Source organism: Mesoplodon densirostris, chromosome 9, assembly GCF_025265405.1.
Source record: "Mesoplodon densirostris isolate mMesDen1 chromosome 9, mMesDen1 primary haplotype, whole genome shotgun sequence".
Lineage (NCBI taxonomy): Eukaryota > Metazoa > Chordata > Mammalia > Artiodactyla > Ziphiidae > Mesoplodon > Mesoplodon densirostris.
This window is the reverse complement of record NC_082669.1, coordinates 58,898,723-58,922,260: the sequence shown is the minus strand read 5'-3', so window position 1 is coordinate 58,922,260 and position 23,538 is coordinate 58,898,723. Positions and strand designations below refer to the sequence as shown.

General features: G+C 38.7%; 1 protein-coding gene across 4 annotated transcripts in view; it reads left to right on the top strand.

Annotated features, from left to right (window-relative positions):
• The window catches only part of CDK14 (cyclin dependent kinase 14), a 614,965-nt gene that overhangs the window by 263,637 nt on the left and 327,790 nt on the right, over nucleotides 1-23,538 (top strand). For all 4 annotated transcript variants that reach the window (XM_060108929.1, XM_060108927.1, XM_060108930.1 and 1 more), the window contains one exon: nucleotides 3,766-3,860. In XM_060108929.1, the coding sequence (XP_059964912.1) occupies nucleotides 3,766-3,860 (95 nt within the window). The remainder of the gene's footprint in view (nucleotides 1-3,765; nucleotides 3,861-23,538) is intronic.

Here is a 23,538-nt window from a genome sequence, read left to right as displayed (position 1 = left end):
CTTTGTCCTCCTGTCCTACTGGGACTTTGTCAAAGGCAGTTATCTTTATGAGCAACAGTGTTTTTCTGTTTCTGTATTGTTTCAACATCACAGCCCCAGAATTATTGTTAGCACTTTTACCCTCACCCTTAATTACAAGTCTTTTATGTCATGTACGTTTGTACCTTTTCAAGCCTCACTGGTGAAATGAATTTAAAATGTTTGCCATATGTTTGCTTAAAACTCGTGGGGAAACGAAGCGTGCTAGAATTACTAACGCCAGTGTTACAGGATTTGTTTTGTATGTAAACGATGGGAAAATAACGTGGTATATTTGAGATATTATTAGGATTACATGGAGTAGTATTTTGACAGTGCTTGTCTTGAAAAGGGAGACATACTGGCTCTAGGACTTGTAGGTGTTAATCACTGGACCGACTTGGCAGCCCAGGAGACTCACTTGCCTTGGTAACAGCAGGAGTGACAGTATCTCGCACCTGGCTTGGAGCAGCGGCTGTTGCCTTGGCAGCCTCCAAGTTAGTCAGGTCTGTCACCTACCCTCATGTTGGTAGATATTGTGGTTGGTTTTCTGCCCTTCAATGTCATTTTTCTGCCATCAGCTTTGAAATTAGTGGCTTTAGCCTTTTCCAAATACAAATTCGTTATGTTAATCTCAAAAGAAAAAGCGCTTATTTTCAAATACAGTTCTTGGTAGTTATTTAACTGATAGTGTGGTTTTAAAAGTGTATGTAAATATAGTTAGAAGTCTAAAATCTGTAATAATTGAGAGTTAATAGAACAAAATATGGAGGCTTTGAGTCTTCATGTAGAAATGGTCAAAAATGTAATGTAAAAAATGACATGGCTTTTTTGCTATAATATTGGTCACCATCAGGAAGATGTATTTTTTTCCCAGGATAAATGATGGCAGAGATTTGATTTTACTGAAATTGTAGGAAAAACACAATGGGAGATGATGGACGTGAAGATGTTACTTTGAGAAATGAGAAACAGTTTAGGTCTAAATGGTAAGAGAGGAAAGGCGGCAATGGGAGAAAAGCAACAACAAAAAAAAGCAACAACAAACGATTTTCTGGGGATGGGATATTCAATGAATTGTAAGCTTTAGTACCTTTTTAGAGTTGCTGCTGATAAGTATCATCACTGAATTTGATAAACTGAAGGGATAACTTGAAAAATGAAATCAGACAGAATTACAAAAGATATTATATCTTTCCAAAACTTGCCTCACAAAGCTAGGTTCCTTTCATAAACGTAATAATCATTAGATCCTTGATTCATTTTACCTATGCATATTCGTGCACAGGCTAGGTGTGAAGTACTGTACTTGACCATCACTTCCAAATACCCTGTTGTGGTTTGAAATCTTGATCTTTGAGGATGAGTCTGCCTCAGAAGACTAGCGTAGGTCCAAGTGTCCTCTTTAAAATTTGAGCACATGTGCAGTTGGTTCCCCAACGGATTAATGATTAATGCCTGGGGATTAGCTATGTAATAAAGCTTTACTTGTTTGAGGCTGACGGTTGAATAATGAAAATATAATTAAATATTTGAATAATTAAAAGAAGGAAGGTTGTAAATTATTGGAATTAACAGTACCAAACTCTATCGTATGTCTATGTAGTGGTTGTTTCTTCAAAGTTTGTGTGCTGTGATTTTATTGTTATTGTTATTTTTAGTAATTATTTTCTCATGAGTGCTAATTTACAAAGCTCAGATAAAATAAATTTGTAGATATTTTTACTATAAGGTTTTTAGTGTGTAAAACTAACTTGCCCATGGCAGATATATTTGAGGCGGAGGAGAGGGCCTCCCCGTTGTAGTTAGCTTAGACCTCTCTGGCTTTGGACAACACACTGATGCTGCTGATTCAGTTTCAGAGGAAACACACTTCTTGTTGTCTTCTGGTGTTGGAGCCAGCCACACCAAGTATTCTCAGTCTGAATGGCCTTCTCTGGACCAATTAAGTGTTTGTTGAAGTTCATCTTTGGATTAAAGATATATTATATTGTCCTGAAATAGGTTTGCATGGTGAAGGCAGTGGAAATTCATAGCAATAATAACTCTAAAAACAGGAGCTCACATTAATTGGGGTCATACGAGAATATAACAGTCTACAGGCTTTATCTCTGCCTTCTCTGGGGACTGCCCAGTATAGCCTCTTTGCATGATGATTCCATATTTAAAATACCATTTTATTTCAGTAAAATATTAAACAATCTAGACTTGCTTTTTCTTTTAGTATGTTAAAACATAGATATATCTTTTTATTTTTATTTTTTAAAATAGACTTTATTTTTTTAGAGCAGTTTTAAGGTTCACAGCAAAATGGAGTGGAAAGTACGGAGAGTTTTCATCTACTCCCTTCCCTACCCTCCACCCCAATCCTCCCCTACTATCAACATGTCTCATCAGAGCGGTACATCTGCTACCAGCGATGAACATACCTTGACACATGATTATCACCCAAAGTCCAGAGTTTACAGCAGGGTTCATGCTTTGTGTTATAAATCTCTTTTTAAAGAGGTGGTCTTGCAGTATTATTATCAAGAGTTCGAGGTTTGTCCAGGGCCACCCGTGCAGTTAACTAGGTTCTCAATAAATATTTGATGAATAAATGAGCAGTTACAAGTTCCTGACAGAACACACACACAAAAATGTGTTTTGTGTTTCTTTTTTCTCTTCAGGTTGTATACCAAAAACCAAAATCGAAGACACGGTGCTACTAAAATAATTAACAATGATAGAGGAAGCTTCTGTTCTTTGAGTATTCTACCTGAATGGCCATTGGTGTAGGCCAAAAGAAAAATATATATATAAAAAGATATATCATATGAACACTAATCAAAATCAAGCTGGAGTGGCTATATTAATATCAGACAGGGCTTCCCTGGTGGCGCAGTGGTTGAGAGTCCGCCTGCTGATGCAGGGGACACGGGTTCGTGCCCCAGTCTGGGAAGATCCCACATGCCGCGGAGCGGCCAGGCCCGTGAGCCATGGCTGCTGAGTCTGCGCATCCGGAACCTGTGCTCCACTACGGGAGAGGCCACAACAGTGAGAGGCCCGCGTAACGCAAAAAAAATAAATAAATAAATAAAATATCAGACAAAACACTTCAGAGTAAAGAAAATTACCAGGGACAAAGAGATGCATTATATATTGGTAAAAGGGGCCAATTCACAAAGAAAACATAACAATCTTAAATGTATATATAGTAAACTACAGAGCTTCAAAGCACACAAAGCAAAAACTGCCAGAACTCAAATAAGAAATTGACAAATTGCCAGTTACAGTTGGGGATGTCAGCGTCCCTCTCTCAGTCATTGATAGAACCACTATTCAGAAAATCAGCAAATATATACTGTAGAAGAATTCAATGACACCATCAACCAACAGGCTCTAATCGACATTTATAGAACTCTCCATCCAATATCAGCAGAATATATATTTCATACATATGGAGATAAACCATATCCTAGGTAACAAAACAAACCCAAATTTAAAACAATTGAAATCAAACCAAGTGTGTTCTCTGACCATAATGGAATCTAACTAAAGATTAATAACAAATAACAGGTGAATTAATTGGAGGTAACTTAATCTAAATGAAAACCTTGTTCCTCTACCCTTGATTCTGAATTGTTACTGGCTTGGAAAATGGGAAAATAGGTATATTTCATCTGATGATGTACCAAAATGATAATGAAACAAATCAGTTGCTTGTTACCCATGATAAATTGTCTCTTTGTCCCCTTTATTGTATAGCTTCTCTGTTAAAAGGACTGAAACATGCTAACATAGTGCTGCTTCATGACATCATCCACACCAAGGAGACGCTGACACTTGTGTTTGAGTATGTGGTGAGTAAAATGAGAATTCAGGTTTTATAAATGTGAATAAAATTCTGATAGTATTATCATAGAGTTTTGTCTTTAGTTAGCTATACTGAAGTGAGTATTTTATCTGAGTACACAAGACTTGTAATTTTGCATAATTTTGAATGATATGTGTCTTAAAGAAAAATCCAGAAAAAATGTTCAGTTGAATTTTCATCAGATATATTGTCTGTAACCTATTTGTTACTAGTATACACTGTAATTTTTAGGTTTATCAGATAGGATTAAACAACATGACGGTGATCACTCCATCAAGGAAGTTCACAGACAACAAAATTTTTTTTCTTTGGATTTATAACTTGGTTTCTCAAAAGCATCCTTATTTGGATGATTTTTGTGGAGAAAAGCCTGATACTTACAATTTAGACTGCATAGTTTTTCCCCTCAGTTAGTATTTCAGCTATTAATTAAAACTTCCAATTTGCGTAGCACACAATGTAATGATCTTATTGTGTTGAGACTTGGACTTGAACTCATAATTAATCTTTCTCCGTTTCTCGTAGAAAAACATATGGTATTTGTGTAGCACGACTTCTGCATTTAACTGTGGAACCATGAAATGTAACCATGATAATTAACATCCCAATTTTCACAGATGGATCTGAGAACATGTAATTTACAAGATACAAATGACATTGGTAGAGACCTTTATTGAGAAGAATAGCTGTTGGTATTGTGAATGTATTAAGATCCCATTTTGTAATTACCACCCTACTTTTTAAAACATTTGAAATAGTGTCCATTTTTCCTTAAAAATATATAATAGAATGAATATTTACACCATTTTTATCTTGCTAATGTCTGCCTATGTCTGTTTGTCATTTGAAAATTGTTGTCTTATGAAGAAGCCATTCATCTTGTCTATTTACATATAAATGATAGATACATTTGAATAATATGGTAATGTGGCTACAAGGACAGCTAGAGCCAAGCAGTTGCATATATTACAAGCTACCAAGAATGGATGCAAATTCACACATCAATGCAAATATAATTTCTTTTGTTTAACTGATGATATGGGGGTCAATAATGTATTCAGCTGATTTAGAATTGGAATTTTTGTTTTGCATTTCGTAGTATGTCTAGTTGCAGTATTTCAGTTAAATCCAGATTTTTCTTAGTATACTTGACTAACTTTTCCACAAAACATTACAAAAGAGATTTCAAAAATATACTTGTTCCCTCCCCCAAAATTGGTTAATTAAATTGAGAGGAAGAAAAATTAGTTTGGCCCCTAAAATCAGTAACGTTGGTAGAGAAATGAACAAAAATAATGTGAAAACGTGTCTTTCAAATCTTAAAAGAAAATTAAATATATTTGTGAAGCTAAAAATGTGCATATCAGAGCAGATGTCATTTGATCATTTTATATTCTGTGGAAGTTGCCACATAAAAGGAAAGAAATTCACTGTCCTGCAGTATTTGTCAACTGATTAAGACTGACTTTTAAAATTATTCTTCTTTGTGTGAATGAAATTTCCCTTGGTCCCAGTTCTTGTGGAGACATCCCAGGTCCTCTTCAATAAAGCACAATATAGGGTGCATATATGCAGTACTCTGCAGGCATTTCATGCCTAACTTCTCTGGGGGGAGCTAAGGCCTAGATTAACCTGTTCTCTTTTAGAGAATGAGGCACACTGGTGTCATTCATGACTTATGATTGCCCTGCCTTGCCTCTTCTTCCTTTCTCCACTCCACCTTTATTTCTTTACTTTTCCAGTATTTCTTTGCCTTTCACATCTCCGCCTTTCTTTGTCTTTTTCTATTTACTTCATCTCCTATCCTTTTGCTCTCTTTAGTGAAGTGCTTTTTTGTTGCTACCACTGAAGTTTGTTTGGCTTATTTTAAGTAAAATGTTCCAGTGAGTCTCTGAAATCAGAGTTGGGGAGGCAGGAGCAGGGGAGCTCTATGCTGTAGAAATTCCTTACGGAGTCTTCCCAGTTAGAGTGGGAAAGGTGTAGACTCCCTGACAGTATTCACCTGCCTCTGTGGCTATTGCCCACTACAAAAATAGCTTCCCTGAATATTTCCTAAAGTTTCTGTTTTCTTACACTGCTTTTTCATTGCTTGCCTTTCCCCCCCCCACATATGCCAATATCTCAAGGAAAATTAAGATTCCTACATACTTGAATGGATTAATTTAATCAGATTGTTTTCCTCACAGTATCTAGCAGAAATAAATTCTTATCTTTTCTTGCATGTTTCACAGCAGTGGGAAGGTGATAGAAGTTTCAAAGTATGACATGCCACTGGAATTAGAGCAGATCTAGTGGAGGGACACAGGGTAGGAAACAGGAGGGCACTTGCGGATTTGAGATGATGAGTGAGGGATCAGAAAGGGATCTGAAATAATGTTTAAGACAAGTATGACCACAATACTAAAAACCAACAACTAAAACGTATTGAGTTTTATGCTGGACACTGTGCTGGGGGTTTTACATTCATTTTCACTTGTGGTGTTCTCAACAATCTTATGGATCTATGACTGTCACCACCCTACAAAGGAGAAACCTAAGGATTTGGGAGATGAAATGCTTTTTAGTGTCTTATGGCATGAAAGATAGACGCAGATTCATCTTACTTTGAATCCTAATTGCAATGTTGTGTCTCCTGTTTATGTTCAGCTTTACTTAGGTTGAGCTTTTGGTCAGAAGGGGGAAAGGAAACTTTCTTTTTTCTATCCACAACCTTCCCTATTCTGCACTTAAGATGTAACTGTATTTAAATCCTAAATACAGTTAAACTGCTCTATAGGTTGAATAAGTTTTGTAGACTGGTTGAAAACCCAGCCACTTAAAACTTTATTTTAATTATGAAATGTTTTAAGTTTCCATAAAGGAAACTTGTAAGTTAGAGTGTTGCCCCATTTATTTCACTGGGATCTACTTAAATACGCACACACACACACACACACACACACACAATCTTGTTATTTAGCAAGCCTTAAAATCAGTATCAAACATTTTAATCTACAGTTTCCCAAACTTTTTTTCTTACAACTTTATTGGAGTATAATTGCTTCACAATGGTGTATTAGTTTCTGCTTTATAACAGAGTGATTCAGTTATACATATACATCTGTTCCCATATCCTTTTCCTCTTGCGTCTCCCTCCCTCCCACCCTCCCTATGCCACCCCTCCAGGTGGTCACAAAGCACCTGTCTGATCTCCCTGTGCTATGTGGCGGCTTCCCACTAGCTATCTACCTTACGTTTGGTAGTGTATATATGTCCATGCCTCTCTCTCGCTTTGTCACAGCTTACCCTTTCCCCCTCCCCATATCCTCAAGTCCATTCTCAAGTAGGTCTGTGTCTTTATTCCTGTTTTACCCCTAGGTTCTTCATGACATTTTTTTTTCTTAAATTCCATATATATGTGTTAGCATACGGTATTTGTCTTTCTCTTTCTGACTTACTTCACTCTGTATGACAGACTCTAGGTCTATCCACCTCATTACAAATAGCTCAATTTTGTTTCTTTTAATGGCTGATTAATATTCCATTGTATATATGTGCCACATCTTCTTTATCCATTCATCCGATGATGGACACTTAGGTTGTTTCCATCTCCGGGCTATTGTAAATAGGGCAACAGTGAACATTTTGGTACATGACTCTTTTTGAATTATGGTTTTCTCAGGGTATATGCCCAGTAGTGGGATTGCTGGGTCATATGGAAGTTCTATTTGTAGTTTTTTAAGGAACCTCCATACTGTTCTCCATAGTGGCTGTACCAATTCACATTCCCACCAGCAGTGCAAGAGTGTTCCCTTTTCTCCACACCCTCTCCAGCACTTATTGTTTCTAGATTTTTTGATGATGGCCATTCTGACTGGTGTGAGATGATATCTCATTGTAGTTTTGATTTGCATTTCTCTAATGATTAATGATGTTGAGCATTCTTTCATGTGTTTGTTGGCAGTCTGTATATCTTCTTTGGAGAAACGTCTGTTTAGGTCTTGTGCCCATTTTTGGATTGGGTTGTTTTTTTTTTGTTATTGAGCTGCATAAGCCGCTTATAAATTTTGGAGATTAATCCTTTGTCAGTTGCTTCATTTGCAAATATTTTCTCCCATTCTGAGGGTTGTCTTTTGGTCTTGTTTATGGTTTCCTTTGCCGTGCAAAAGCTTTTAAGTTTCATTAGGTCCCATGTGTTTATTTTTGTCTTTATTTCCATTTCTCTAGGAGGTGGGTCCAAAAGGATCTTGCTGTGATTTATGTCATAGAGTGTTCTGCCTATGTTTTCCTCTAAGAGTTTGATAGTGTCTGGCCTTACATTTAGGTCTTTAATCCATTTTGAGCTTATTTTTGTGTATGGTGTCAGGGAGTGATCTAATCTCATACTTTTACATGTCCCTGTCCAGTTTTCCCAGCACCACTTATTGAAGAGACTGTCCTTTCTCCACTGTACATTCCTGCCTCCTTTATCAAAGATAAGGTGACCATATGTGCGTGGGTTTATCTCTGGGCTTTGTATCCTGTTCCATTGATCTATCTTCTGTGCCAGTACCATAGTGTCTTGATTACTGTAGCTTTGTAGTATAGTCTGAAGTCAGGGAGCCTGATTCCTCCAGCTCCGTTTTTCGTTCTCAAGATTGCTTTGGCTATTCAGGGTCTTTTGTGTTTCCATACAAATTGTAAAATTTTCTGTTCTAGTTCTGTGAAAAATGCCAGCGGTAATTTGATAGGGATTGCATTGAATCTGTAGATGGCTTTGAGTAGTATAGTCATTTTCACAATGTTGATTCTTGCAATCCAAGAACATGGTATGTCTCTCCATCTATTTGTATCATCTTTAATTTTTTTCTTCAGTGTCTTATAATTTTCTTCATACAGGTCTTTTGTCTCCTTAGGTAGGTTTATTTCTAGATATTTTATTCTTTTTCTTGCTATGGTAAATGAGAGTGTTTTCTTGATTTCGCTTTCAGATTTTTTATCATTAGTGTATAGGAATGCCAGAGATTTCTGTGCATTAACTTTGTATCCTGCTTCGTTACCAAATTCATTGATTAGCTCTAGTAGTTTTCTGGTAGCATCTTTAGGATTCTCTATGTACAGTATCAAGTAATCTGCAAACAGTGACAGCTTTACTTCTTCTTTTCCAATTTGGATTCCTTTTATTTCCTTTTCTTCTCTGATTACTGTGGCTAAAACTTCCAAAACTATGTTGAATAAGAGTGGTGAGAGTGGGCAACCTTGTCTTGTTCCTGATCTTAGTGGAAATGGTTTCAGTTTTTCACCATTGAGGACGATGTTGTCTGTGGGTTTGTCATATATGGCCTTTATTATGTTGAGGAAAGTTCCCTCTGTGCCTACTTTCTGCAGGGTTTTTATCAAAAATGGGTGTTGAATTTTGTCGAAAGCTCTCTCTGCATCTATTGAGATGATCATATGGTTTTTCTCCTTCAATTTGTTAATATGGTGTATCACGTTGATTGATTTGTGTATATTGAAGAATCCTTGCATTCCTGGAATAAGCCCCACTTGATCATGGTGTATGATGCTTTTAATGTGCTGTTGGATTCTGTTTGCTAGTATTTTGTTGAGGATTTTTGCATCTGTGTTCATCAATGATATTGGTCTGTAGTTTTCTTTCTTTGTGACATCCTTGTCTGGCTTTGGTATCAAGGTGATGGTGGCCTCGTAGAATGAGTTTGGTAGTTTTCCTCCCTCTTCTATATTTTGGAAGAGTTTGAGAAGGATAAGTGTTAGCTGTTCTCTAAATGTTTGATAGAATTTGCCTGTGAAGCCACCTGGTCCTGGGGTTTTTTTTGTTGGAAGATTTTTAATCCCAGTTTCAATTTCAGTGCTTGTGATTGGTCTGTTTGTATTTTCTCTTCCTTCCTGATTCAGTCTTGGCAGGTTGTACATTTCTAAGAATTTGTCCATTTCTTCCACGTTGTCCATTTTATTGGCATAGAGTTGCTTGTAGTAATGTCTCATGATCTTTTGTATTTCTGCAGTGTCAGTTGTTACTTCTCCTTTTTCATTTCTAATTCTATTGATTTGAGTCTTCTCCCTTTTTTTCTTGATGAGTCTGGCTAATGGTTTATCAATTTTGTTTATCTTCTCAAAGAACCAGCTTTTAGTTTTATTGATGTTTGCTATCATTTCCTTCATTTCTTTTTCATTTATTTCTGATCTGATTTTTATGATTTCTTTCCTTGTGCTAACTTTGGGGTTTTTTTGTTCTTCTTTCTCTAATTGCTTTAGGTGCAAGGTCAGGTTGTTTATTCGAGATGTTTCCTGTTTCTTAATGTGGGATTGTATTGCTATAAACTTCCCTCTTAGAACTGCTTTTGCTGCATCCCAGAGGTTTTGGGTCGTCGTGTCTCTATTGTCATTTGTTTCTAGGTATTTTTAAATTTCCTCTTTGATTTCTTCAGTGATCACTTCGTTATTAAGTAGTGTATTGTTTAGCCTCCATGTGTTTGTATTTTTTACAGATCTTTTCCTGTAATTGATATCTAGTGTCATAGCGTTGCGGTCGGAACAGATACTTGATACAATTTCAATTTTCTTAAATTTACCAAGTCTTGATTTGTGACCCAAGATATGATCTACCCTGGAGAATGTTCCATGAGCAGTTGAGAAAAATGTGTATTCTGTTGTTTTTAGATGGAATGTCCTATAAATATCAATTAAGTCCATCTTGTTTAATGTATCATTTAAAGCTTGTGTTCCCTTATTTATTTTCATTTTGGATGATCTGTCCATTGGTGAAAGTGGGGTGTTAAAAATCCCCCACTATGAATGTGTTACTGTCGATTTCCCCTTTCATGTCTGTTAGTATTTGCCTTATGTATTGAGGTGCTCCTATGTTGGGTGCATAAATATTTACAATTGTTATATCTTCTTCTTGGATCGATCCCTTGATCATTATGTAGTGTCCTTCTTTGTCTCTTCTAATAGTCTTTATTTTAAAGTCCATTTTGTCTGATACGAGAATTGCTACTCCAGCTTTCTTTTGGTTTCCATTTGCATGGAATATCTTTTTCCATCCCCTTACTTTTAGTCTGTATGTGTCTCTAGGTCTGAAGTGGGTCTCTTGTAGACAGCATATATATGGGTCTTGTTTTTGTATCCATTCAGCCAATCTGTGTCTTTTGGTGAGAGCATTTAGTCCATTTACTTTTAAGGTAATTATCGATATGTATGTTCCTATTCCCATTTTCTTAATTGTTTTGGGTTCGTTATTGTAGGTCTTTTCCTTCTGTTGTGTTTCTTGCCTAGAGAAGTTCCTTTAGCATTTGTTGTAAAGCTGGTTTGGTGGTGCTGAACTCTCTCAGCTTTTGCTTGTCTGTAAAGGTTTTAATTTCTCCATCAAATCTGAATGAGATCCTTGCTGGGTAGAGTACTCTTGGTTGCAGGTTTTTCTCCTTCATCACTTTAAAACTGTACTGCCAGTCCCTTCAGGCTTGAAGAGTTTCTGCTGAAAGATCAGCTGTTAACCTTATTGGGATTCCCTTGTGTGTTATTTGTTGTTTTTCCCTTGCTGCTTTTAATATGTTTTCTTTGTGTTTAATTTTTGACAGTTTGATGAATATGTGTCTTGGCATATTTCTCCTTGGATTTATTCTGTATGGGACTCTCTGTGCCTCCTGGACTTGATTAACTATTTCCTTTCCCATATTAGGGAAGTTTTCAACTATAATCTCTTCAAATATTTTCTCAGTCCCTTTCTTTTTCTCTTCTTCTTCTGGAACCCCTATAATTCGAATGTTGGTGCGTTTAATGTTGTCCCAGAGGTCTCTGAGACTGTCCTCAGTTCTTTTCATTCTTTTTTCTTTCTTCTGCTCTGCAGCCGTTATTTCCACTATTTTATCTTCCCCGTCCCTTATCCGTTCTTCTCCCTCAGTTTTTCTGCTATTGTCCCATCTAGAGTATTTTTAATTTCATTTATTGTGTTGCACATCGTTGCTTGATTCATCTTTAGTTCTTCTAGGTCCTTGTTAAATGTTTCTTGTAGTTTGTCTATTCTATTTCCAAGATTTTGGATCATATTTACTATCATTATTCTGAATTCTTTTTCAGGTAGACTGCCTATTTCCTCTTCATTTTTTAGGTTTGGTGGGTTTTCATCTTGCTCCTTCACCTGCTGTGTGTTTTTCTGTCTTCTCATTTTGCTTATCTTACTGTGTTTGGGGTCTCCTTTTTGCAGGCTGCAGGTTCGTAGTTCCCGTTTTTTTTGGTGTCTGTCCCCAGTGGGTAAGGTTGGTTCAGTGGGTTGTGTAGGCTTCCTGGTGGAGGGGACTAGTGCCTGTGTTCTGGTGTTCTGAGGCTGTATCTTTTCTTTCTGGTGGGCAGGTCCACGTCTGGTGGTGTGTTTTGGGGTGTCTGTGGACTTATTATGATTTTAGGCAGCCTCTCTGCTAATGGGTGGTGTTGTGTTCCTGTCTTGCTAGTTGTTTGTCATAGGGTGTCCAGTACTGTAGCTTGCTGGTCATTGAGTGAAGCTGGGTGCAGGTGTTGAGATGGAGATCTCTGGGAGATTTTCGCCATTTGATATTCTGTGGAGCTGGGAGGTCTCTTGTGGACCAGTGTCCTGTAGTTGGCTCTCCCACCTCAGAGGCACAACACTGACTCCTGGGTGCAGCACCAAGAGCCTTTCATCTACATGGCTCAGAATAAAAGGGAGAAAAAGTAGAAAGAATGAATTAGTAGAAGTAGAAAGAAAGAAACAAAGAAAGAAAGAAAGAAAGAAAAGAGGGAGGGAGGGAGGAAGGAGGGAAGGAAGGACAAAAAGAAAGAAGATAAACTAAACTAAAATAAAGTATGATAAAATATAATAAAGTTATTAAAATAAAAAATAGTTATGAAGAAAAAAAATTTTTTTTAAATGAACGGATAGAGCCCTAGGACAAATGGTGGAAGCAAAGCTGTACAGACAAAATCTCTCACAGAAGCATACACATACACACTCACAAAAAGAGGAAAAGGGGGAAAATATCATAAATCTTGCTCTCCAAGTCCACCTCCTCAATTTGGGATGATTCGTTGTCTATTCATGTATTCCACAGATGCAGGGTACATCAAGTTGATTGTGGAGCTTTAATCCGCTGCTTCTGAGGCTGCTGGGAGAGGTTTCCCTTTCTCTTCTTTGTTCTCACAGCTCCCGGGTCTCAGCTTTGGGTTTGGCCCCGCCTCTGCGTGTAGGTCGCCGGAGGGCGGAGGGCGTCTGTTCTTCTCTCAGACAGGACAGAGTTAAAAGAGCAGCCGCTTAGGGAACTCTGGCTCACTCATGCTGGGGGGGAGGGAGGGTATGGAGGGCGGGGCGAGCCTGCGGTGGCAGAGGCTGCGTGACGTTGCACCAGCCTGAGGCGCACCGTTCGTTCTACCGGGGAAGCCGTCCTTGTATCCCCGGACCCCGGCAGTGGCGGGCTGCACAGGCTCCCCGGAAGGGCATGGACAGTGACCTGCGCTTGCACACAGGCCTCTTGGCAGTGGCAGCAGCAGCCCCAGCGTCCCACGCCTGTCTCTGGGTTCTGCGCTTTTAGCCGCGGCTTGCGCCTGTTTCTGGAGCTCCTTTAAGCAGCGCTCTTAATCCCCCTCTCCTCGAGCACCAGGAAACAAAGAGGGAAGAAAATGTTTCTCGCCTGTTCAGCAGGTCCAGACTTTTCCCCGGACTCCCTCCCGGCCAGCCGTGGCACACTAAGCCCCTTCAGGCTGTGCTCACGCCGCCAGCCCTAGTCCTCTCCCTGTGCTCTGGAGCCTCAGCTCCCAGCCCCGCCCGCCCTGGCGGGTGAGCAGACAAGCCTCTCGGGCTGGTGAGTGCTGGTCGGCACCCATCCTCTGTGCCGCAATCTCTCTGCTTTGCCCTACCCAGGTATGTGGGGAGTTTCTTGCCTTTTGAGAGGTCTGAGGTCTTCTGCCAGCGTTCAGTAGGTGTTTTGTACATGTTTCACATGTAGACGTATTTCTGGTGTGTCTGTGGGGAGGAAGGTGATCTCCGCGTCTTACTCTTCTGCCATCTTCCCCGGAAGTCCCAGTTTCCCAAACTTGATGATATTTCCATATTTAAAAATTGTTAACATCAAAGTTATTTTCTAAAAAATGTTGATTTTGTAGTTCCATGTAATTAACAGCATATTTTTTGAGGGAGGGGACCAAGTGTGTTAAACAGTATAGGAAAATTCATACCTCATACCCATGAAAACCCTAGATATGCAGGAAAAGTAACATAATTTTTCATTAGGTACTATTGAATTTTTCCTTTGGACTTTAGAATTAATTAAGTATTCAAGCATTTTTTGAGGTACCTATGTTATTTGGGTTCTACAATGTAAGAGATTCTTATTTATGATAGTGTACACACTGTATAAATATATTTCTGGTTTTTTTTTTTTTTTTGCTTTAAAAGAGAACTCTAAGCTTGGCTGCTTTATATTATTGCCATGAATGACATTTTAGGTTACATAAAAGCCTTCTGAGGGCCAGAATAATGAAATAAGTGATGAGAAGTTATTGATGTGAAAGAATATTCGAGGAAATGACTTTGGAGGTCACTATTAAAGTGATTCAGTGTATAATAGGATATTGTTAGTGTAGGCTATCTCTTAAGTACTGGGTAAAACTCCTGAAACATCTGAAATTTAGTTTCTTACACACTTTCAAAATGTGTAGATATAGTGGTCTGCAAGCTGCAAGGCTGACACACACTGGGAAACGTGCCCCCAAGCTGCTCATGGCTCATTGGTGTAACCTGCGGGCCCTCGTGATGGGTGCTCTTTTGGGTACTTCGTTTCTTCAGTTGTTGTCAAATGTGAAAGAGTATCTTTATCCAAGCAGTGGCTCTATTAGCTTGAAAAGGTATGTGGTTTCATAATGGTCTAAAATATTATTATAGCCATCTTTTTTTCCTGCCTGGGTTTGAGACATGGAAGAGAAATATAAAAAATGTGAAAATGCCAGCAAAATTTTTTTCTACTTAATCAAAAAGTTAAGCAATTTAGTTTTTATTTTTTGCCAAAGACAAATAAGTGCCACATTACCCTGCTTAACACCATGCTGAAAAATCTAAAACAAATTCTGTAAGTGGAAATAAGACTATTAATAGTAAACATGATAATGTAAATATATATTACCATTAGTTAAAGTGCATAACCATTCTGTTCTGTTTTAAATTGCGTGAGAGCAAAGTGTGTGTAGCAGCATTTTTCATTACATATTTAATAATTTGTATCAATATAAGAAGACAAGCAAAAAACTTATAACTGATCATGATTATTTGGAGCAATCATTTTATTTCTTCTACTGTGAAATATTCCAAGCTAATGTGCACTGTTATGTAATACAAAAATCTATATTCCACATGAAAAAAAACTGTGTCACCAGAAGTCATATGAAGGGATTTATGAATCACCAAAAATCACATAAGGTATTTTTTTTTCTTTTTTTCACATAATATGTTTTTATAGTGTTTTACATTCTACAAAGCACTCTCTCATAAATGCTATTCCATTAGATTCCATCTTTAGCCCTATGAAGTACATAAGGCAAGTGTTTTTGTTACCCAGTTTTTTTATACTCGATGAGGAAAAAGAATGCTTAGAGAAATTAAGATTTACTAAATCACTTGGTTAAGTTAAAAGGGTAAAGATAAGACTTTAGCCCAAGTCTGCTGTGCCTAAAATTCCTCATTACTCCATTTCACCCTGCAGCCTGCTGGTGTTAACCATCTTCGTAGTTTTATTTGATGGCCTGAGGTATGTGTGATGCTGGGTATGGGACTGGCAGCTGAAAGTTATGTTCTGTCTTTTCACCGTGCCACACAATTTACCTAATTATTTGGTTTCTGTGCCTCATACATCTTGATTTCTAAATCTATGAAGAATGCTTTAATTTGCATGATTTTATACCACATCTGTTCTCAAAAACTGTAGTTCTCCATCAGTATTCTGGTTTCCAGATTAAAGTATCCTGAGGCAATTGAAACGTTTTCTGCTTTCCTATGAGATACGATATATGTGCACACGTGCATGCACGTACAACATTAAATGACAGTGATCAGGGAAGGCCTCACTGAGAAGGCGAGAGGTATTTAGGTAACAATCTGAGGGAAATGTAGGAGGAAGACATATATTCAAGGCAAGAACATTCCAGATAGAAGGCTTATGTGAGGAGCAGCGGGGCTCCTGTGCTGGAATGGAGCAGGCAAGGAGGACAGGAGGAGGAGACAAAACCCAAGACACAATGGGGTCCAGATTGTGTCCGGCCTTGTAAAGTTTTATTTTGATGAACTTTTCTTTTGCTCAGAATGAGATGGGAAACCACTAAAGGATGCTGAGCAGAGAAATGATCTGATCTGGCTTATATTTTAATTGAATCTCTCTGGCTGCTTTCTCAAGAATAGATTGAAGATGGGCAAGTTCTGAAACAGAGAGACCACTTAGGAGGCTGTCACAGTCGTCTAAGCGTGGGATGATGTCAGCAGTGGAGGTTGTGAGAAATGGTTGGATTCTAGATGTATTTCTAAAGTTGAGCTGATGGCATTTGATGTGGCATTTGAGAAATGAAGAAGAGTCGAGGATGATCCCAAGTTGTTTTGGCTGAAACAACTATAACAGTAGAGCTGCTGTGAGGAGAGATGAGGCAGACTGCAGGAAGATGCAACTCAGCCTTGAAGGGGTTAACTTTGAGATGCCTATTATATATGCAAGTGAAGATGTCACAAGGCAGTTAGACATATGGGTCTGGGATTTAGGAGAGAGGGCCAACATAGAGATTTGGAAGTTGTCTGGGTCATAGATAATATTTAACAAGGGGATTAGATGAGATCACCAGGTATGGTCATTGTTACCTTGGTGGCTCCAAATGAACCATGCCTTTGGATATTCACACCCTTGTGTAGTCCCTGACCCTTAATTAAGGCTGGGCTTGTGACTTGCTCTAACCAATAAAAGAGCATGGTGGAAGGAACACTCTGCCAGTTGTGGTCCTGACAGCTTTTGTTTTGCACGCTTGATCATCCTGATGAGCCATGTTAGAATTCCAGTTGTCCTGCTGGAGAGACCATGGGGAGAGGCCCTGGATTACATGGAGGAGAACTGAGAACCCAGAAGACAGTGTGAAGTTAGTTAGGCCTGAGATATCGGACCCCAGCCAGGCCATTTGCCCCACCAGGCTAGTGCCAGACATGTGACTGAAGAAGGCTTCTTGGGTGGGGGTAAGGGGCGGATTCCAGTCTCACAGATGTCACATGGAACCAAGATGGATTTTCCCCTGCTATGCCTTTTCTGAATTTTCGACCCAAGAATTGTCAGAGATCATATAACGGTTATTGGTTTTTTGTTTTGTTTTTTGTGGTACGCGGGCCTCTCACTGTTGTGGCCTCTCCCGTTGCGGAGCACAGGCTCCGGACGTGCAGGCTCAGCGGCCATGGCTCACGGGCCCAGCCGCTCTGTGGTACGTGGATCTTCCCGGACCGGGGCATGAACCCGTGTCCCCTGCATCGGCAGGTGGACTCCCAACCACTGCACCACCAGGGAAGCCCCCCATGGTGGTTATTTTAAGCCACGAAGTTTTGGGTTAGTTTCTTGTCCAGCAATCAATAATTAAAACACTGTATGAGCAAATGAACATAGAAATGGAAGAGAGTTTCATGGACTGAACACTGGGGCACTTCAACATTCAGCGTAACATTAAGGCACTGCAAAGTGATGAGGAACACCAACAGAGGATACTGAGAAGGAAACACCTGTAAGAAAGGAGATTATTTATGAAACCAGATAAAACTATTTCACCTGAGACTCTGAGCTAGATAGACTGGGGTTTCACAAGAGCAGAGGCTGCCTCTCCAGTGCCTAGCAGAGTGTCTGGCACATAGTAGGTGCTTAGCCAGTAATTTTTACATGAGTGACATTTGAAGCAGGAAGGGCGAGAGACCCTAATAGTTTTACTACTTAATGCAAACAACCTAGGGAAAGCAGAACTACTTAATTCATGTTTAAACTTTTTTTCTTTATTTTTCTTTTTATCTATATTCCATCTTTAGCTTCTATTTATAGTCTTTAATTTTTCTCTCAAAACAATTCTCTTCCAAGCAGAAGATTTAGAGCAAATCTTACTCCATAACGGGTAGAGCAGACCACAGACAGTGGGTTAATCAGAAACCACCTAATTGTGTCAAAGGAATTAAAGTGGCTGGCTGCTCTGAAAAATGTACCAGTCAGAGTTCTCTCTTTGAAGCAGCAGACATCCTCCTTCAGCTGAATTAATCTGAAAAGTTTATCAAGAGGTTAACGTGTGGCTGACAGACCTGCTGAGAAGACTTTAGAAATGGGCAGGGGGCTTCCCTGGTGGCGCAGTGGTTGAGAGTCCGCCTGCCGATGCAGGGGACACGGGTTCGTGCCCCGGTCCGGGAAGATCCCACATGCCGCGGAGCAGCTGGACCCGTGATCCGTGGCCGCTGAGCCTGCGCCTCGGAGCCTGTGCTCCGCAACGGGAGAGGCCACAACAGTGAGAGGCCCGCGTACTGCCAAAAAAAAAAAAAAAAAAAAAGGGCAGGAACAGTGTGAGGCTGGAGAGCCAGACCCCGAACCAATTTCATGTGTGGACCTGCCCACTGCACATCCTGCTGCCCCCAGGACTGCTGGCTGCAGACATTGTCTCTTACTTGACTGGCGTGGCTGCCCTGGGTGACTGGATGTTATTACCTCCACTGATGATGTCAAAATGGTGTCGACATTCTCCCTGCTTCTTTGGGTTGTTAGCTCCTAATGCTAAGTGAGGGTTGGTTGTGTTTGGTTAGCTGACATTAGGTCCCATGCCCATGTTTTGACTGCACAGGCCCCTGCGAAGGTGAGTGTCTGGCCTTTTGACTTTTGTAATGACGGTTTGGTCTTGCCTCCCACCAAAATTCATAAAGCAGGGGATTTTCCCAATATAGGGAAAAATTTCAGATATAGGACATGCTTTCCTTAGTTTCCTGCTCTTCCCAACCCCCCCCTCCAAAAAAAACCCACACTCATAAACATCTACTACAATGAGTTCATTATGTAGTTCCAGGTAAATTACATCTAGAATGTGAAAAGAAAACCATTGCATATAATCTTTGAGAAATCATCAAGAATGAAGGTTATATAAGTAATGCTGGGTTTTTTTTGTGGTACACGGGCCTCTCACTGTTGTGGCCTCTCCTGTTGCGGAGCACAGGCTCCGGACCCGCAGGCTCAGCAGCCATGCCTCATGGGCCCAGCCACTCTGCAGCATGTGGGATCTTCCCAGCTGGGGCACGAACCCGTGTCCCCTGCATTGGCAGGCGGACTCTCAACCACTGCAGCACCAGGGAAGCCTGTAATGCTGGTTTTTAAAAGGTGGTAGGGAACACACCTCTTAATCTGTAGACATGTAAGCTTACTGTAGAACATTAGTGAAATGCAAAAAAAGATTTTTAGACATTCAAGTCTAATCATTCCCTTTTAATAAGAAACAGTGTTATTTCTTATTTCAGCAAACGTTGCAACAGGAACTCTCATTAGATCCATATCAACATAAAATTGAAATTCAGTTGTTAGAAGATTATTCTTTCAGTTTATTGCTGGTTGAACAACTTCACCCAAAGCCTATTGATTAATGAATCGACATTGGGATGGAGAAAAGTCTATTGGTGTATGCTGGAGGGCATTGTCCTTGACCTTGTCCTATTTGATATTTTTATTAATGACTCAGATGAAGACATTGAGATGATGTGCTTGACCTATTTGTGTATGTGTTGTCGCTGGGAGCCATAATTAACACTTGGGGTGATGGAATCGGGTCAAAAAAGATCTGGTGAAATGATGAGCAGAACCTACAAGGTGAATTGCTGTGGGGATAAGTAAAACAGTGTATTTGGTTTTTTTTAAAAAAAAAAAGGCAGCCCAACCTAATACAGAAAAACAGGGTGCAGGAACTTCCCTGGCGGTCCAGTGGTTAAAGACTTCGCCTTCCAATGCAGGGGGTGTGGGTTCGATCCCTGGTCAGGGAGCTAAGATCCCACACACCTCGTGGCCAAAAAACCGAAACATAAAAAAAAAAAAGAAGCAATATTGTAACAAATTCAATAAAGACTTTAAAAATGGTCCACATCAAAAAAAAAAGGGGGGGAAAAAAACGGGAAAAACTGGGTGGAGGAAAGTTAACTTAAAAACAGTTTATGTGAAAAAGACTAGTAATTTTTTTGGCTCAAAGAGCTGAAGCAAACAGGAGAGTGCACCTGGAAGGGCACGTGAACGGATACAACATGGAACCAGTAAAGGTGCCAGGAAGACTTACTCAGGAGAATTGAAGCCATACTGAAGAGCGTAGAGAAAAGGTAACATAAATATTCCAGAGAGGATAAGAAAGCCAAGTGTGAGAGTTCTGGAGAGGCTAGTTTTGGTTTAATACTGGGAAGAATGTTCAAATGTTTTGTGTTACTCATAAATTCAGTGCCTTGTGTAATGAACACCTTATCACTAAGAGCATTCAGTAGAGGATAAGTGGATTTCCATCAGAAATATTGTAGAGAGGGTTCCTAACCTGTACTTTATGCAAGGGATTGAAATATGTAATTTAGATGTTATGTCATATAGTGCCAACTGAAACCGTGAAGTGGGTATAAGGTCCCTCCATTTTGCAGATGAGGAAATTCAGGCTTAGATGTTCAGTACTCCATGCATGCCCTTTCCAGTAGCTGCATCATCTCATCTCCTGTGTCGAGTGTGAATCTGGGTAGCTCCAAGTTTACATAGCAAAGGACTGCCCAAATTTTTGCACTATTGTTTAAACTCATCCCATTTGGCATAATTTTTGGAAGCAGAATCATGACTTGTTATAGTCACTCGCTTAATAATTCATTCATCTTTTTTTTCCTCCAACATATGTGGACTGTCTTCCCTGTGCCAGGGACTATCCTTAAGCTCTAGGGATACAAATATATAGTCTTTACTTTTAACGAGGTTGAAATCTGGTGGAGGACTGTGATCTTAGACTAGATAATCTTCATGTGAGTTATAAGTCGCTGTCATAGATCTTCACGTGTCATGGACTAGAACATATTTGTGTTTTAGTGACAACAGTAGGAAAACTGGATTTGACTCATGGACTTTTCTTTATGGAAGACTTTCAAGGATGTTTTAGTTTGATATATGGAGAACTAGTTATGCAGTGTGATACTATGATCTTATATTCTGAAGGGGTGGGTTGCCATGCAGAACCAAGTACTGCAAGTGAACAGATGTAAACGTTGTGGATGACAGAATGTGCAGGCAGCTAAAGATAAAAGAATTTTGAACCATAAGGAGAAATTAAAGAAATGAAAAAAAAAACAATTCAGCTTTCAATCAGTGCTCTGTTATGAGTGTCTTATTTCTCTAATTGGTAGGGCAAAGTCAATTATCTTCTTTTCTATCCTTTTCCCTAATGGCTTTTTCTCATCTAATAGGGAGTCATGGTCTCCTTTAGTCACTTTAAACTGTGTTTGTTCACTATCATGTTGGGTGCTGAGATTTTAGTGTATTTTTTTCTGTTTACATCATACCTGTCTTCTCTGTGTTCTAGTTTTATTTCATATGGTTGCCATTCCTTATTTGGAGGTCCTGATTACAGTTCAGTATTTTAATCCACATGATTTGAGATGGGAGCGTGTCTGATCTTTAACTGTTGTGATAGTAAATGCCTCCTTATTTACAAAGACACACAGTTTATGAGTACATTCCACTACAGATTAGACTGTTTTTATGACAATACAGTATGCCACTATGGTTTCTTTAAAAATTATTTTTCTTACTTTAATTTTGAATTTAATCATTTAAACTATAGACATTTAATGGTGAAGCTGGTATAATCTGTGATATTTGAAAAGAATGGACTGAAAAAAAGACTTCATTTGTAGAAGGAAGTCATAGGGAAGGTAACAGTAGTAAAAAAAAGAATTCCTTTAGAAAGGAAAAAACATATTTCGCGTATTAATTGTTTGTTTTTTCTCACAGAAATCATTTCCAAGTTTCCTTAGTTAAGGAAATAATAATCTTAAAAAAACTGTGCATACTTCAGGGGACAGGTGGAAGCAGGAGAGCGATGCATTAATAAGACTGACAATAATGATCAGCTTGGAGAAATTGGACAAACGTTCCAGCTAAAGTACTAAAGTTGCTGTCTGATGAAAGTGCCCAAGTTCAGGATGAAGATGATCAATAATTCCAATTACTTTCACATTATGTTTGAATAGACCATGAAGTAATTGGAGAAAAAATCATTAGCAGATTTATCTCTAAGCGAAGTATACATTATTATATATCATACAAAATGGAGTGTCTGTAACTTCTCACCAATTTTCAAAATCAGTAATTTGATAAAGGCATATCATTATAATGACCATTATAATGAATGGTCTTCTTTCATATGATTATTATTATTTCTTACATTTATTTATTTCAAATTCATTCAGTTAACATCACATAATATTTTAGTTTAATATGCACTTTATGCATTGGTAAAGGGCAGTTAAACCCACACCAGGGTTAAATCATTTATTTTGTTGCTGTGATTGTTGTTTTTATTCAAGTTGTACATCACACGCATATAAAGAGTCAGTTAATTCTGTGATTTGCTATGAAAAATAGTTGTTTTTACTTTCAACTCTTTTAACTGATCCTTTCGGATTTTCCTCTGAATATTTAATAAGACTTTCTTTTATTGCCACTTCTTGATTATTCACCTTTTGGCATCATCCATTGATTCCTACAGTGAAAAACGGAAATTTAATGGTCTTTTAAAAAATTTTTCCGCTTTGAAACAAGTGAACATCCTATCCTGCCACCCTCCCAACCTTCCATCCTCTAAATATAGGTATATTATAATTTTGATTAGATCAGAAATTCAAAATTTACATTATTATGTCAGTATAAATCTTGTTCATAGCTGAGGCATGTAGTATACTGTGATTGCTTTTTTGGTTTCCCTGAAATTAATAATTTCCCATTTTTCACTTCTACCATTAATTCAAGACCTCCCCAAGCCTCTACCTGGTGCATCTCCTGTCACTGGTTTCCTGTGGTGCCCCTCCCCTCGCTACTGGGCTGGAGCTCTTTTTTCCTCCGTCTCATGTTGTTTTGTTTTGGGGTGAACACAGTTTCTAATAGCTTTCTAGGAAAGGGTGTGTGGGACATTTTTTTATTTGAGACATTGCATTGCTGAAAATATCTTTATTCTGCACTTATGTTTGATTGACATTTTGGCTAGATATAGGTTTCTTGGTTGGAAATAATTTCATTAGAATTTCAACGAAATTGCTCCATTGTTGTCTAGTTTCCACTGTTTCTGTTAAAATACTTCTCTTTATTTCCAGTGTTTTGAAATTTCATGATGAAGCAAAGAGTTGACCAAGACGTAGCTTTATTTTCATTCACTGCACCTTTTCAATCTGGAAACTCATGTCTTTCCATTCTTTTTTTTTTTTAATATAACAATTCACATAACAAAATTCACTCTTTTAAAGTGTATAATTCGGTGGTTTTTAGTATATTCTCAGAGTTTGGGAACCGTCACTGCTACCTGATTTTAGAAAATTTCATCACCCTAAACAGAAGTCCCATACCCATTAGCAGTCATCATGAATTCTCTATCCTTCTAACTGCTAGCAATCACTAATATACTTTTTATCTCTATAGATTTGCCTGGAC